Here is a 16,601-nt window from a genome sequence, read left to right as displayed (position 1 = left end):
ATATGAAGTATATGGTAAAACCCGGCAGAGGAAATGTGGCCAGCTTTCACATATAATAAGCAATTTGGAATATAAATATGCTTTAAACATTACTGCACAGTCTATGATGGAATGCTTGGCTATAAAAAAAAAAAAAAAGGGGGGTAATCTCTTCTCAGCCTTCAAGTACCTGTAAAAATCTGTGACTGCTCCCAGTTCACAGTCTGCACTAAGAGTTTGTTTACACTAGAAATAGCAAGAAGTTAAACCATTGAGAGAAGGACAAGGTTTTCAACTCTGTTCTCTGTGCCCCTCAAGATACTTCAACAGACCCTGACAGCCAAAGATCATTCAGTGAAACTGCCACTGGGCTATTGTAGAGTTTGGATCCATCAGCGGTCCTTCTTCCCTTCCCTGGAAAGGACAGAAGGAATTGGCTGACAGATATGGAGCAGAACTGCCTGAGGGCACAGATAGGGGCCATTTTCAGAATGTTGAATTCCACAGGGAGATTGGCATTATCTTGAGGAAACTGCTTTAACCAAGAGCCATTCATTCCTTCTTCTCAGGGGCAGAAAAGGTGTATTTTCTACTGAAGCATCTAACAGCAGAGAGCAATGTTCCAGGACCAAAACTAAGCAAAATGAGATGCTGTCTGAGCTGAACATTAGTATTGCCTTCCCAGCTTCTTGACATAAGGCAAGTTGTGTGCTTTGCAGGGGTAAAATTTGCTGTGTAAAATCTGAACATGAGCAGAAATGTCACAAATTCAGTAGGAATAAAAAAGTAGAAGAATGATCCCTATGCTTATATGCTATACTGTATAAAATGCAAATTACTACTATTGTTAACGTCCTCAGACCCAGGACTTGCTCTCCAAGCAATATCAGTAAGAGGCAAAGCAAATCTGCTCTTCTGGAATTGCTAATTTATCCTTCACTTTACATCTTCTTCATGTTGTCATGTCTCAAAAGCAAAGCCCAGCACCTTACTGGGAGCCAGGGCTTCAACGCCATGTTGCACCCACCTTACTAGCATTAGATTAATTAAAACATTAAGCAACTACTTTGAGTTTGCAAGAGGAACAAAATCATAAAGCCCTGCGTTTGTAGACCAAATAACTGAAATAGAAGATTTCCCATCCATCTGTTTTCCTAGAAGAATTGCAAGCTTGCTCAAAAAGTGAGAGAGGGGAAAAAACACAGGCTAAGCCCCAACTTGTTTTGTGTTTAACAACTGAAAGAGGAGAATGCTTTGAGCTCAGCTTCCCTCCTCCCCACTCCCCCAGGATCTCCTGAAGAGTGCTGTGAAGTGCAAGAATTATCTTTCTCAGGGAGGAAGTTAAGTGTTTTCAACAAGAACTTGGACACCATCCGTGGAGCTTCTCGCAGTACGTTTTTGTCCTCCCCAGGCTACAGGCTAAGCTGGGCTCAGCACAGCTGAGGGCCTGGCTACCTATTTCCCACAGATGAAGTGATAAAAAGTCCCAGCCTCGTGAAGCAAGAGGGGAAGGTGGTCTGTGTGTGGTGGCAGATAGCCCTGTTTAAGGTGTCTATACCCTGTTTCAAAGCACGAAATGCTTGGCAGCAATAGGAGACCCAACTGTCCGCACTCGCTGTTGTTTCTTTCCAAAAACTGCTCTGCCCGTGGAGGCAAAACAGAAAACCAGAGCAGGGTTTCAGAGCTTTCTCTTTTCTTTTACACTGAGCCCTAGAGCAGCCATACCAGGACGAGACAGAAGATGGCACTCGAACAGCACCAGCTGAACAACCATTACGCTTAACACCTCCAACAGGAGCTGAAGTTATAATCAGAGTAACAAAACTAGGAAAAACCGAACAGCCACTCAGCCACGGGGTAAATGTTTTCACTATCAAAGCTTCAAGTTTGCCATTAATGTTAATGTTTTAAACTTTGGACTGTAAAGGCTAGACATGTCAAACAGTACCTGCTAGCTGTACTCTCTCTCAGTTCACAATATAGCCTGGTACAGTAGTTAATGTTTCTCTTAGAAAATCTTGCACTCGATTCCATGTGAAAACGGCATTTGGGTGTGACCACCCCCCACCTCGCCTTTGGACAATTGGTTACCACTAGTGAGGAAAGCGCTCAGAACAGCCTGCTAGGTTCGCAGCAGGGTCTGCGCACCCCAGGGCTCTTGAAAACAGGGCTGAGCTCTCAGACCCAGGAGGTACCTTATGGTCCTGCAGCAGCTGAACTGTGACCTCTTGTATGAAGCGTGCATAAAGAAGTGAGCGGATCCGGATCATGCTTCCAAGTGGTTAACTTGAGGGTTAACTTTAGCTCTCAGCTTTCTACACATAAGTGTTTTCATATTCAGTACTGGAACTAGTAGTTATATTTCATCCCAGTTTGCAAAAGGGACAGCTTTGCCAGGTAGAAGACTGAAGAAACTCAGGAAGGAAAAAAAAGACAAGACTATTAATGTTACCTTTCAGCATTTACTCCCTTTTTTAAAAAGAAATACAGGCTGATAGATTAGCCAGAGATCATATTCATGAAGAACCAGAGTGACAGAAAGATCATTCCTCTAATTCATTTAGAAATAGATCAGATAGATTCCTATTTTACAGATAGGAAAGTGAAATTGCTTTACTTTGCTCTATAGGCATGTTTTTTTCCAAATGTGAGAAGTCTTGTTACAGCTGCAACACTAAGAAGCTTCAGAGACCACAAAGGTCATCTAAACCAGATAAACCCGATACAACTGAGCCAGAATTTAAAGAGCTTAACAAACCAGTTCTCTGCTTCCTAAAGCTGTTCACAAGCTCTCCTTTTTCTTATAACCAGTGAATATGGTTATAGTGCATAAAGTGACATACCTGCATGATAAAGATGTGTTGTTTCCCTGAAAGCTATCTTCTAGCTGCAGTACAGCACAAACAAGGTGTTATCTCTGCAGCAGCAGGATTCAGGACCCCATTGTCTTGGATCCTCTTTGAACACAGGAAGACAAAGGCAACCCCAGCCCCACACCTCAATGAAATTACCTCTGGCCACATAGGGGAGGGCTGAAGCTGAGGTTAAGGGCTCCCTTCAGTGAAGCGAGCAGCGTTTTCCTCAGGCTTCAGTGTGGTTAAAGGGGGCAGAGAAGGAACAAACATGATCATTTCACCCCCACATCTCTTGTGCAAGAGCTCTTCTGCCTCTGTAGATAGGCATCGCTGCAACAAAAGAGCGAGCCAGCTGTGGGTGCTCACGCTAGCTAATACAATCAAACTCCTTCCATGGACATGCAAGCTTATCAGAGTTGTTTGCTCCAGTTGGAGACAGCATGCCTAGCTGCTCCCAAACAAGGAGCCTTCGCCTCTGTATCTATATCCTCCCTGTATGGGACAGGAGCCATATGGAGTTTTATCCTTTGTACAGCACTTACCACCTGTCCTTCTGTCCACAGCCCATGCTGTAAGTAGGTAAATGGGAATCGAGCAAGATTTGAACACTTTTAGATGTGATGCAGACTGGTTTTAGAAGGTGCAAACTCCCAGGCAATATTGAAATAGCTGATGTAAACTCCCCTACCCTTATTAGGTAAACTGTCTTCCAAAAATCTCTCCATGTTAGCCCACTGTTTACTACTCAACAGTCAGATTACCTGGCATGCTGATAACTCAGTTGTAGAGGTTCTTGACCACTGCCCTCCCACAAGTGTCCAGGTGGGCTTATTTTCAGACAGGGAATTTTGAAAATAGCTAGAAGCAACAGGTCCCCATGTTGAGCTTGACCCTCTAGTTGTTTCCCAGTGCTGGAAGGCTGTCACGAAGATACTGAGTAGTTGTGTAGAGAGCCAGGCTGGACACAACAAGATTAAGCCACAGGTAGCAAGTTGTACTGGGACCAGACTGTCTCTGCACAGTTCATGTGTCTATGCTGCCCTGCCTGCTAGCATGTCATTCCAGCCCTCTGTTATGCTGGATGGTGGAAGAGCTGGCTGTACTATACACACACAATAGTCTCATTTATGAAAAAGCAGCAGACTTTTTTGCCCCCATGGAGGTTGCTTGATAATAGGTTAGGGAAGAGGAGCAGTAACTAATTAGCATAACGCAGTTGGTACAAAAATCTGTTTACTTCCCAGACAGGATTTGAACCTGCATTTTCCAAAGGCAGTATCACCCCTCTAATACTGCCAGATGGACAGTGATAGCCAGAGGAAACTAGACACAGCTCTCTCAAGAGGTCCATGACCCGGCATACCCTGGGCACGAGGCTCATGACAACACCACAGTCTGTAAGTTACTGCCAGTTGATCAGTCCAGAGTCACAGAGAGAAGGAGCCAGAGAGGTCACAATTAAGAGAAACACAAATTGGCTCCGCATCACAGGAAGACTGTGCTTTTTGATGATGTACCAGTATCATGCCTTTCTCAGATCACAAATCAAGACCAGAGGGCATATTTATGTACAAACAAGTGTTACTGGCATCTTTGTTAACCCTGAGGGTATTCAGATAATCTATAAAAAATCTCCCTCTACCATCAGGCCAGAAGAACTCTTCTTTCTCTTCTGGAAAACACATCTTCCCAGAATACTTCTACTCAACATTTCAGCTGACATATGTATGTGATGCAGCTGCCAGAACACACCAACACAGATTTGATGATGATCTTGTAGCTGTCAGATGAAGGAATAAATACAACAGATGCATCACCAGGCAATGGCAGCAATGGAGGAAATGAAGCACAGATGTACCTGAGAAAAATCAGGGGTTTAATGATAAATTAGCAGGTAAGAAATATAATAAACAATCAGTGAGTTCTGTTTGACATATTTAGGATCTTTCCCACATCAGATTCTGTCTTCAATTAGATGGTAGCTATCGCAGGAGGAAAGTGTCAGCTTTAGGACTTAAGCACCCACCAGTAGCATTAGTCTGAAAGCAAAGTTTGGAATCTCATTCTTGGCAACACTCATTAGCAAGTCTTTCTGATCAGCTAATGAGTTATTTTCTCTCATTCAGAATGAGCATCTGTGGAGTACTCAACACAATCCTTGGAAGCCATGCATCACAACACAGCTGTTCTATGGCACTTTTCAAGTCACACAACCAATTTTTGGTACAAGAGTGGATCTACATTTCCACTTCAGCCTTGATCTTCAGCGCTGACTCAATTTCCAGTCCACTCATGGGACTGCTCACACAACTGCTGTTGTTGCTGCTTTATGTTTCATTAAAAACAAAGTCACTCCATGTCCTGAAGTTGCTGCTTTGTCACCTTGGCTGTGAAGCATGAATCCAGTTTACAGTTTTCGTTCATTTTAAAACTCCAGCCACTCTGTCATATAAATACAGTTGGATGGAGAAATCTCACCACCTTCATGGCAATCATCAAAAACCTGCAAAAGAAAGCCGTGTGTCAGTAATTATATACAGCAAGCACAAGATAACTGGAAGTAACATGCTCACATGTTTTCTGCTCCTTCCCCAGTAGAAAAGCAGTAGTCTAACACAGGCCAACATCTAGGAAGTCCAATGCCAGCTCTGAGGAGGAGTAATATAAACACAACAAAGCAAAACAGACCCCACTATAGTAAACGACGCACACTGGCAAGTTTTACCTACATACCAGTTTACAATCCAAGCAGGAGAGGCCAAAGTTAGACAGAAATATAAGTTAGCTTATTAAAAAACATAAACAGGCAAACTTGGAATCAGAAAATATAGTAATATAATTTGGAATGGACCACTTTTGACAGCACCCTTTCACACACAGTCCAGTGAAGAGACAGGATGTAAGTGGTAAACATCCTGGGCTAAACTGAAGCACCTGCCTCTTACACCACAGCTAAGGCATCACGGGTAACACTCGTAAGCGTAGCAGAAAGCCACGAGGATCACTCACTGGCATAACCTTGCAACGTGCTGGCTGGATGTTTGCAGGATTGTATTCAAAATCTGCATGCACCCACCACCTATTCATATACAGAAGTGGTTACTTACAGGGCAGAGTCCACAGGGTGTCCTGACTAATCCAGTGGGTTGTATGAGAGGACTAACAGCTCTGTACAACTTCATCTGTCCATCCACACTGCCTACCGTCCCTTCCTTTGCAGCAATAATAGTCATCTCCACTTTCCCATCATATATTAGTGTATTTAAAATGGTTTCAATGTCTTCCATTGACAACTCTACCTAAGAAATGATTTATAAAATAAATATTAGGAAAGACGCATGCCAGTAAGTCCTGCAAGGAGGAAACGAACAAACACCATGAATACCAAAGCCTTAAGAGTTCTAACCTGGCCCAGATAAAGGCGCCACTCACACTGGGCACTTTATGGGGTTGTGCAGATACAAAAAGAAAAGCAAATGCCAATACCTCCTACCTCCCAAGCGTTTTTAGTTTATACTAGCCTTGGCTTATCAAAAAGAACTTTCCTATGAACCTCAAGCGTCTACATCATCCTAGCATGATACATTTCCAGTTTTACAGGAAAATGATCATGAAAGAAGAAAAAGACAAGACTGCTGAAGATATACCCATTGATGGTGACCAATAATTGCAGGGTTTTTCTCTCCCCTAAAACTGCTTGAAGTGCATGGGAAAACTTGAGAGTAATTATGAAATATAAACCAGTTGAGATTGTTAAAGGACAACTTACTCCAATTTCCATCAACAAGGATGTGAATGTTAGCTCTTTTATACATTCTGAAAACCCACATGTACAAACTATCCTGGAATCCCACGCAGCACTAATGACCCTCCTCAAAAAGCAATAAAGCAGCAGAGCCCACTTCCAATATAGTGCCCCACAGTTACTGAAGCACTCATTGGACCCTCACCAAATTTGCAGGACCCAACTCCTGCAGCTAGTCGTGCACTGAGAATTTTGAGAATAGTAAAATGAATCTGTTCTGACCTTACTGATACCCAGTTCACAGATATATTTCCACACCTCATGGGATGAGGCAAATGAGCTGTTCCTCTGTATCATGGGGTTCTGTTTGCTCTCTCGAGCTGCTTCTGCCTGAGAAAAAGCAAAGATGAGCTATAGTCAGTACTCACTGCCAAGAGCCTCTTTCGTGGTTCAGTTTGAGGCAGACTGAAATATAAAAGTTGATTTCCAAATCATTTCTGGGACATGTTTTTTATTTAGCATTTACAGCTATGTCCTTAAGACCGATGCATGTGAGACAATGCAGTGTACAACCAAACATCATTTTACACTAAATATGACATAAAATTTACACAATTATTTAGATTAATATGATGGAATATGAGCATCTGGTGGTTTTTTTGACACAAAAGAAGTTTCTGCTGTACCTAGTGTCAGTTAAAATACATTTTGATGGAATAAAGAAATGCTGCAATCTGCATAGGACTTATTTAATGGAGAGCAGCCTTCTGCAGTTATACTAGAGAAAATTGTATTCTAGGGAGAGCTGACTGACTAGTGCCTTCCATCCTCTCAGAAATTAGGAGCTCTGCAGGAAAAGCAGTGAATTTTGCTAGGTTTTTTGGTCCTCTGCCTAGCTCGTCATTGGACCTTGGAGACAGAAGGCTTCAATCCCTGTATAGTGTGTGAAAATATGCATTATTAAAATGCAACATCATCACACTTGCAGTGACAAACACAAGCCAGTACAGATTTGCTGACCCAGTTATAACAATGGCCAACACTTACGGAAAACTTAAGCCTTGCCTGTCACTGGTTTTATAAAGAAAATAATTACTTGCACAAGACAAATGGAAGGTGACTTTAGTAGCGACACTCACCTTACTCTGTAGAAATTTAAAACACTGTTGATTTAACACCTCCACAAATTCAGACTCAAAGTCTTGGTCACTGTACCAAGCCCCACCAGTCACTGACCGGTCAGGCTGCAGGTTATATAGCATATACACCTTCTTCTTCGATGCCTGTTAGAGAAAAGTGCACAGCTCTTAACAGCTGAAAGTCTTCCTTAAGAAAGGAAGATTTAAGAAGGTATCTGCAAAAGGTAGTTCATTACTCCTAAAACCTGGGGCACAGCAATCCAGCTGACTTGAGCTATCCTTAACATGTTTGATCCACAGGTAACATGGAGATAAAGAGAATCATCTAAATGATTTCTAATCATTTTATAACACAGTGTTAAAAGAGAGAATTCTACTAACAATGTGCACACAATGCAAACCTCACTGAAGAAGATATTAGAGTTTGATTTTAGCCTACTGACTCTAATCCCCCTCAACAGTTAAAGGAGGGCAGGAAAACGTCTTTAGAACACGAAGATAAACTTAATGGAGAAGCTTTCAAGTGTTTCTGCACGATTCAACCCATGCACTGATGATAGGAGGACCCTTACATGATTAAACTCTGCAGCTAAAGTTAGCCCTTGCGAGCCCACTCCTTACTGGCACACCTAGACAGGGCAAGTGGGAATGCCGCTTCAGTCAGACAGATAAAGGACAATGGTCATCCAAAGGACTACTCAGCAACCACTGAAGTAATTTTAGCAGTGTTACATCCCCTCTATGACTAGATGAAACCAGCATCTCTCACAAGAACATGAAAAAGCTACTGCTTCTCTATGTCCAACTTTATCCCCGTGTTATTTTATTTAGGAAGTTATCCTCACCTCTCTCTCCCCTTGCCCCCACCAAAACACACACACACACCCCCCAAGGTATTGCCTCCACGATGCAGATGAGACTAGCACATAGAAAAGGCACACAACATAAAAATTCCAAGAGTTCGTAAACAAATGGTCTTCCTAGTGTACCAGGCCCTGCAACAAGACAGAATCTCTGCTGGAAACCAGGAGAATGTCCAAAGAACATGCTAATATCAATGATTTGTAATTAAGCAGGTAAGGGAGAGCAGGATGCTGTATGAGCATTATAACAGTGTGAGAAAAAGCATGGAAAAGGATAAGCCCTACTCTGGTACGCAGACTGTTTGCACATAAGATAAGAAAGTACTTGAGTAACTGAAACAGAGTAGAGGAAGCAAGACTAAAACAGAATCAGATGTCTTAGAAATTATTTAAAGTAAACAATACAAATCCAGTATGAACTGGACAACTGAAGGGAGTCTCAGGATCTCCAAGGGAGAGGAACTTTGCAAGGCCACTTGCAGCTAGGTAACCACATCACTAGTCCCATATAAAAGGCTGAGATTGCTTCGGTATCAGACATACCACATTGTGGTACAGCAAAACTGGGACCAATGGATAAAAAGTAATTATGGGCAGGTTGCTTATTTGAGTGGAGAAAGGAGAAAAGGGTGGTAGAAAAAAAAAAATAGTTAAGAAACAAAAAAGAAGAAGATATGAAAATCAGAGAATAAGAGAGGGCAGGATCTGCAGACAGCAGGAGTGTGGATGCGTAGACAGCAGAAAAGCTGGCTGGTGTACCCAAGCCCATTGGGATGCTGGAGGAAAACCCACCAGACTCTTCCCTAGGTTTACGTCCTAAAGACCAGGTATGGAAGCACAGAGAAAATGGTGACAGAACTGCAGGTTAGTAGCAAGCAGTGCAAGCGGTTTGTGAAGGGTAACAGAACTATGACAAGTCGTGTGCAATAAAGAATTAAGAGAACTAAAACTGCAATTTGATAGTAATGGTGTGTAATTAGTAGTGGTGGGAAGTGATAGAACTGTATATTAATAGTGATGTGTTTATTAATTAGACTATTAATCAGTTTGTTAGCATTATGTTGATTATTTAATAAACATTATAGCCTCTCATATCTGTTGCACCTCAGACCTGCACACTAAAGGCAGACAGTCAAACACTGGTGCATAGTCAGTGAGAAAGCTGGAGGAAGAATGAGGTTTCTCTGCTCCCAGTGCCATGTTCAAACATACACAGCGTGCAGCAAACGTTTGAAATTGTTTAGAAAAAAGTTGCAAAATACTCACTGCTACAGATTTAACTGCTTTAATTAGTTTCTTGCTTTCCAAGTTTTTCAGTATCTTGTTGATCTCCGTTAAAGGCAAATTACTTTTGTATCTAATGTCCCTGCTCCAAATACCTGTTTAAAATCAGAGAAGTGAACAGAAATGAAGAAACCATTTGTTTCTGTACATACTTACAAACCAAAAGTCACATCACAACATTACTTGACTCACTTGACAGCCATAGGATGTATCCTCAATCCTACCACTCCCAACAAAAGGGCAAGGGACAGAAGGGGATAGAACAAAAAAAAAAAAGCCAACTGACAAAACCAAGAAACGCATACCACAACCACCACACTGTCCTTCTGTCCTCTACCTCTCCTCCAAGAGCTCTTACAAGTGGACCCCATTTCACTGCCAGCATGAATACATCACAGAAAGTGTTCTTGCATTTTTAGGTAACTTGTGTTTGCTTCAACAGAAATATGACGGCCAGTTCTAGATGCCATCTCTCAACCACAGTGTGTAATGACTGCTGAGAAAGCTTAGTTACTAGTGGTTTCTGCAGGGAGTACACCTGTTAAATCCGATATAGATACCACATTTTCTTTTAAGTAGTGAGTGTTCTGTGGACTCCTCAACTTGACAGTCCCATAAATAATATGCATTCCGCATTTCAAATATTCTGAAAGAGCGCCCCCAAAAGTCAATCAGAACAGGTTGTTATTTTAATAGAGAAATATGTAATCTTCTCTTTTGTTTTTAAAAAAGTGGACACATGAACATTAGCTACAGACCCAGTATGGGGACTCTAGATTTTGTATTTGTATTGTCTGGACAAGCATTTAAAAGTTTGGACAGGAACAGTTCCATAAGTAAACAGAGTTGGTACCATTCACAATTATAATTTATTTAAACTACCTTTGTTGCCTGCATCTTCTATAATTTGGTAAACCAGCTTCTCTTGATTGTCAGAACCTTTCATTTTACTGTAAAATAAGACAGACATCAGGATTTTTGAAAGGTCCAAAATTTGAAAGAAGATGGATTTGTTTTAAACTGAAAACACGTACTATGAAAAAAACAATGCACAAAGGAAAAAAAAAAAACCTACACAATAAACCAGCCATTGGCAAATATAATACATGACACTAAACTTCTCTGGATCAAGCCAAGCTTGCCAGTGAGAAGCCACAGTAAGGAGAAAAGAGCACAGTATGAAAGAAAAGTGACTAAGCAGGAGTCACTCAACTTGTCCTAACAATGGGGAATTTGGAGTCATGTATTAACACAACTGTGGAAGGTCAAACGCAGCACGAAGCATAATTTAGAATAATCTGTCTCTAGGCAGAACGTCTACAAAGGGTAGTAGCATGCTCCCAACTCTAAGACATGCCTTTTCACTGGTCTGAGAAAGCCTGAACTCAGCAATCTTTTTTTAAAGCATTTGAAAGAGAGGATGACACGTCTGCACTGCGGATAACTTTGAAGGATGCTTCTTTCCAGAACTATGTCTGGGCATCTTTTACTCAGATTTACACAGTCATCACAAGACATGGTGTGAAGGTTCATTTTAATAAATCAAAGAGCATGAGCAGTTCAAGCGGCCTCCTGGAACAGCTGTAAATAGGAGTGCTGATCCTGTAACATAAGCAGTGAGGAAGACCACAAAATCGCAGTTTGCAGACGGTATGGTCAGGCTTCAGCTGGATTTCACCTGAGCATATACATATGTTTGCACAGATCACTGCTGCCATCTGGACCAGGAACTCTGATAGCAAGTTAGAACTGTAGTCCCACAGCACCCCCTGTTCAGTAGAAGCCACTGTACCTAAAACAGTTTTCAGGATCAGCTCAGGGGAGTTGAGTGACCCTCCAGAAACAAGCAGTCATGTTCTGCAACATCAATGTTACAGAATCCATATTACATTACATTCTCAGCAACACTGCAGCTGAGTTGCAGAATTGTGTTCCAAATATATTTATCCAGCAAATATGAGGCTTACCTTGCATTTTGAGACTCTTTGATTCTATATAGGAGACCTGCATTGCTCCTGAGAAGGTCCAGTTGGCCCTAGGAGAGATGGGCACAATGCATTTACTTTCCTTCAAATAGCTTGTTTCAGAACATGACAAGAATCTTCTGACATTCTAAATTAAAAACCTTATTTCATGTCAACTGACTAAAGAAAAGGGAAAACTAACATTTCTAACCACTGGAAACAACAATACCCATGAGAATATTTTTTCCCTGCTAGTGCAGCAATACCCTTGAGGACACTTTTTTCCCCTAGAAGTATCCATTTATCATCAGCTATCAGAAATAACAAATACAGTTCCCATCCCTTCCCACAACATCTATGCACCTCCTACTATTTCTCCTAACTTCCACCACTGCACAAGGGAGATCAAGTTCTTGTATACTTTACTCTCCCTTTCCATCAAAACACTCATTTGCACAACTACCCAGATATCACATTGGAGCTCTACTGCACAAGTTCTGAACAATTATGAGTTCCAGTAGCAAAGTTCTATTTTTTACTAAGTAGAGACCACTGGAAAACTGCCAGCCAGGATTGGTAGTGCCTCTCAAGAGGCAAATCACCAGCACCACTCACACATAAAACATTTGTTTTGCCCTTGACGCTTCTGCCCAGGCCAGGCAAATTCTTATTTTCTATTTTGAAGAGGCAAGCAATTAGACAAGCCCAATAGCATCACTGTGTACAACAGCACTATCTAGCATTCACTCTTTCATTGACAGCCAATCATTTCCCCATAGTTACAGCCTTGTTTCTTACAGATATGCATTACGTGGTTGATTGAGGCTCACACCTCAAGATGAGGCCCTTCAATGCTTTTCCACAGATGGAAGTACTTGCAGCTTATCTCAAGTGAAGTACCTGATGCTTATTAAGGCTGAGCTCTCACTGCAGTTCTTCCCCACGTTTGAGGTACTTACTAGATCTTCCCACACACCCTAAGGCATCTATTTTAAGCAAATTCTAGAGACTTAACTATCTTTGAAACCTCACTGTTAGCCAAGCCATTCAAAAGTTATTGAACACAACAGCTGACACCCAATGTGCTGATAAACTTCACATCTATAACAGAAAGACCAAAAAGAGATTAGATTAGCTCCAGTGTCACCTAGTATGGTCCAAGCTAAGAAGTTTCAGATATTAAAAAAACAAACCCAAAACACCACACCTTGCTCAGTTTGGATACTTTCCAACACCCCTTTTTCTGAGAAAGCCCCTCTTTTCAACAGTGCTCTCTCCACTGCACCACTCAGTCTGTTTTATCTCCTGATTTCACATGCCCATGAAGCAGCTAGCTAGGGAACGAAAGGAATCTTAATCTTTAAAGACCTTGGACATTTAGCCGATACTCATGTTTATGCCACACTGAACCAGCAAGACTAAACAGCTACTCTCTGTTCCTGAAGTGGCAGAAGTAGTTGACAGTGATCCTCGCTCCTATCTTAGGCTGACTCCTGATACAGTAAAGGAAAATGCCCAGTGAGATGTGAGAAATTTATAGAAGACGCAAAAAAAAAAAGACCTGGAGATGTTTCACCTGCTTATTATCAGAGTAATCCACAACCTTGGGATTTTGTGAGGGGTTTGGAGAAGACCTTCACATATAAAAGCATGGGATAACATCCATTCTTTTATCTCTAGCTATTTCATTCTCCACCATTAATGGGTCTTGTGGTTACCACCTGTGGCCGTCTTACCACCTGCTGAACCACTGCAACTACACTTGCACCCAACTGTTACATTAGACCATTGTATCATATTCTGCTTTACAAAGTAATACACAAGGAAAAGAAGAACAAAGAACTTTAGACACATCAAAACACCAATGTGGTACTCCTCAGGGGTAGCTTCCTCACCTAGAAAGTCACAGGGATATACACATTCATGGTAACTTTGTATTAGAGAACAGAAAGAGTAAATTGAGGTAAGTTTTAACTGGCTTTGGCAATGGTAAGTGCTTATGGCAACTGAAAGTAAGTTATGGTAATTGTGAATGATGGCAAATGCCATGAAATCCGAAGAGATTCATTTGCTAGCCCTGCCCAACAAGTTACTACCATGCAGACTGCGTGTACAAAGAGTGCTCCGGGTTGGCTGAAGTAACATGAGGAAGGTGAGATCACCCTACCATCGAGAGCAGTCTGTTGATCGCCATGGCTCGCTGCTGGGCTTCCATGTGAGGCATATCATTCTGAATCACCTGGTCTGTGATGCCATGAGGGAACTGATGACACAGCTCAATAATCCTGGGAGAGGATGAAAGCAAGTTTAAAGTCATGTTCTGTTGCATCCAAAACCAAATCCAAACAGTATTAGAGTCAGAATGGAAGAGAGGGAAAAGAACAACTCAAGGAAAAAGTACCCATGAACTGTTTCTCAGTGATATCTATTGAGGGAACTTAACTGCTCCCTGTGCTGACATATACTCCTTCGCAACTGCTGGACAAACTACCTTGGCTCTTTGTGACAACACTGAACATGGTGTTTCTCCATTTTACTTTTATGTTGCTCTCATTAAGTACATGGTTTTAAAGCTCCCTGTACAGTTCCGTTATACAAAAGGTTCTGATGAACTTTTGTTCTGATGAACAAAAGGTTCGGAACTGCTAGCTAGTCAGAGAATGCAAATACAGATGAAATACCATTTAGAAACCAATAACTTAAAGCAGAAAAGTTGCAATTCCCCTTTGTAAAATTTTTGAAGAACAGAAAGACACCGGGGCAGCTGAAGGTAACCTGACCCCGTCCCTCACTACCACCTAAGCACCTCCCATCCTGTGATGGATGCACTCAACCCCTTAACCAAACTCGTAGTAGTTTGGTACAGGCTCCAAAGGAGGTAAAGGCCTGGGCCATAGCCAGGCCAAGAACTCCTCTAGGAAAACCACAAAGAAACAGAGTGACACAGCGAGCATCAATGCATATCAGCTTGGAACACCAATCATGCAATTAACACATGAAACATGTGAAAGTCACATGTTTTTTCCAAGACTCATTTATCAATGAGCAAAGAAAGTTGTGGGTACAAGGAGTCTCATGTGTACCTTTCCCACTGTATGCAATTGGACTACAAGTTGACCACTTTATTCCATAAATCTGACAGCCTAAGTGAGCCTTCTTAGAGCTCTCCCCACTAAGCATGGCTGCCTTGAGCTGGGATGCCTCTCAAGGTTACTCCTTGAGGCAAAGACACCTTCTACCAATGACTGATCTTTGGATGACTCCAATTCAAGTTCTTACTAAATTCCAACTGGACTGCACACCAGGTGACTCTCCCCTTGAGCAGGGATGCCTCTCAAGGTTTGAGATTCCTTACCTGAGACTAAGAGATCCTTCTTTACCCAAGGCAGAGGGACTCCTTACTTGCAACAGACCCTCAGTAAGTGACTGATAGCATGCTGAATTAATACTAATAAAATTGATACTCAGTATTAATTATTATAAACTTTGTATAGATAATTCCATTAGAAATAAACCATTGTCCAAGTCTGAGACTAAGATCAGATCTAGTCGCACCTAAGCTCCATCAGGCACTTAGAAAGCAAGGGGGTCCACTGTGAACCTTGTGACTCAATGGGAGGATCTCCCTTACCCTCTTTGCATCTCCAGTCTCTGTGCAAATCATTCTAACTTGATTTTCCTTTGCCTGTGTCTTCCATGTAGTAATACAGTGAACCTTGCCATCGAACTTTGTTAACTTGCGCTTTTACAAATTCATATTAAAACCACTTTTGCTAATACCTCTGACAGTGATCCTTTAAGCGATATAGATCACTCATCCGTGACACAGCCACAGCACAAAAGACAGTGGCCCCTACAACAGCAAGCCTCTCCTGACCACCACCCCCCAAGGTGCCCTACCTACTCCCCTCACATCTCTGCCGCCTCCACCCCCCACCCCGGACACTTCCCTCGGCCCCCTGCCAGTCCCCACAGATCCCCAGCGCATCCCGCCCCTTCAGGGCCCTCTTTCCCCCGCCGGCATGGCCCTCACCGCCCGCCAGCCTTCCGCCCAGCACACATACACTGCCGCCCCGCCTCCCACCGGGGCGGCCCCCAGCACCTGTTCTCTATATCCATGGGGTCGGGGACCTCCGGCTTCACCTTCACCTCCGCCATGGCGCAAGGGGCCCACAGTGCCAGCCGCGCCAGCAGCCCACACCCGGCGCGCGGGCGGCGTGGAGAGATGACGTCAGAGCCGCGAGGCGGAGAGGGCGGGGTCGGTTGCTAAGCGGCGGGACGCGGACCAATAGGCGGCCGCGCTGGCGGGGCCAAGGGTGGTAGGGCGGGGGCGCGGCCGGGCGCGCGGCGTCTGTGGTAACGGGAGCGCGGGAGGTGGGGGGGGTCGGGGGGGAGAGCGGGGATCGAGCGGGACGGACAGGGCTGAGGGGTTAGATCGAGTAGGGTGGGCAAGGGGCTCTGTAGCAGGGATCGAGGGGGAAAGGCAGGGCTGTGGGCTGGGATCGAGTGCGATGAGCAAGGGCCTCAATAGCAGTCAGTGATCGAAGCGGGAGGGCAGAGCTGTGGGGTGGGGTCGAGTGGGGTGGGCAAGGCTGTGGGCTGGGATCGAGTGGGGTGAGCAAGGGTCTCAATAGCAGGGATCGAGGGGGGAAGGGCAGAGCTGTGGGCTGGGATCGAGTGGGGTGGGCAGGGACTGTACGAGTGGGGGTTGAGTGGGTGGGCAAGGGTCTGCCACGGGACCGCGTGGGCAGGGCTGGGGGACAGGATCGAGT

General features: G+C 43.3%; 1 protein-coding gene across 2 annotated transcripts; it reads right to left on the bottom strand.

Annotated features, from left to right (window-relative positions):
• Window positions 1-4,689: 4,689 nt before the first annotated feature.
• On the bottom strand, window positions 4,690-16,051 carry POLR3F (RNA polymerase III subunit F). Of its 2 annotated transcripts, XM_074817612.1 has the most exons (9): window positions 15,932-16,051; window positions 13,997-14,114; window positions 11,833-11,900; window positions 10,748-10,815; window positions 9,848-9,960; window positions 7,719-7,862; window positions 6,862-6,969; window positions 5,942-6,133; window positions 4,690-5,337 (listed from the first exon to the last, which is right to left on the bottom strand). In XM_074817612.1, the coding sequence occupies exons 1-9, from the start codon at window positions 15,985-15,987 to the stop codon at window positions 5,260-5,262; spliced, it is 945 nt and encodes a 314-aa protein (XP_074673713.1). In that variant the 5' UTR covers window positions 15,988-16,051; the 3' UTR covers window positions 4,690-5,259. The 2 variants fall into 2 exon arrangements, with proteins under 2 accessions (XP_074673713.1, XP_074673714.1); XM_074817613.1 differs by lacking the exon at window positions 10,748-10,815.
• Window positions 16,052-16,601: the final 550 nt, after the last annotated feature.

The sequence above is a fragment of the Strix aluco genome, chromosome 3, assembly GCF_031877795.1.
Source record: "Strix aluco isolate bStrAlu1 chromosome 3, bStrAlu1.hap1, whole genome shotgun sequence".
NCBI classification, from domain to species: domain Eukaryota; kingdom Metazoa; phylum Chordata; class Aves; order Strigiformes; family Strigidae; genus Strix; species Strix aluco.
The sequence above is the reverse complement of the archived record's forward strand: the minus strand, read 5'-3'. Positions and strand labels throughout refer to the sequence as shown.

Coding starts and splice junctions, on each gene's coding strand:
- POLR3F (XM_074817612.1), bottom strand. CDS start 15,987: ATGGCGGAGGTGAAGGTGAAGCCGGAGGTCCCCGACCCCATGGATATA. Junction 6,134..6,861: donor GTGAACTGGGTATCAGTAAG/GTCAGAACAGAT, acceptor ATCATTTCTTAG/GTAGAGTTGTCAATGGAAGA. Junction 5,338..5,941: donor CACCCTGTGGACTCTGCCCT/GTAAGTAACCAC, acceptor TTTCTTTTGCAG/GTTTTTGATGATTGCCATGA.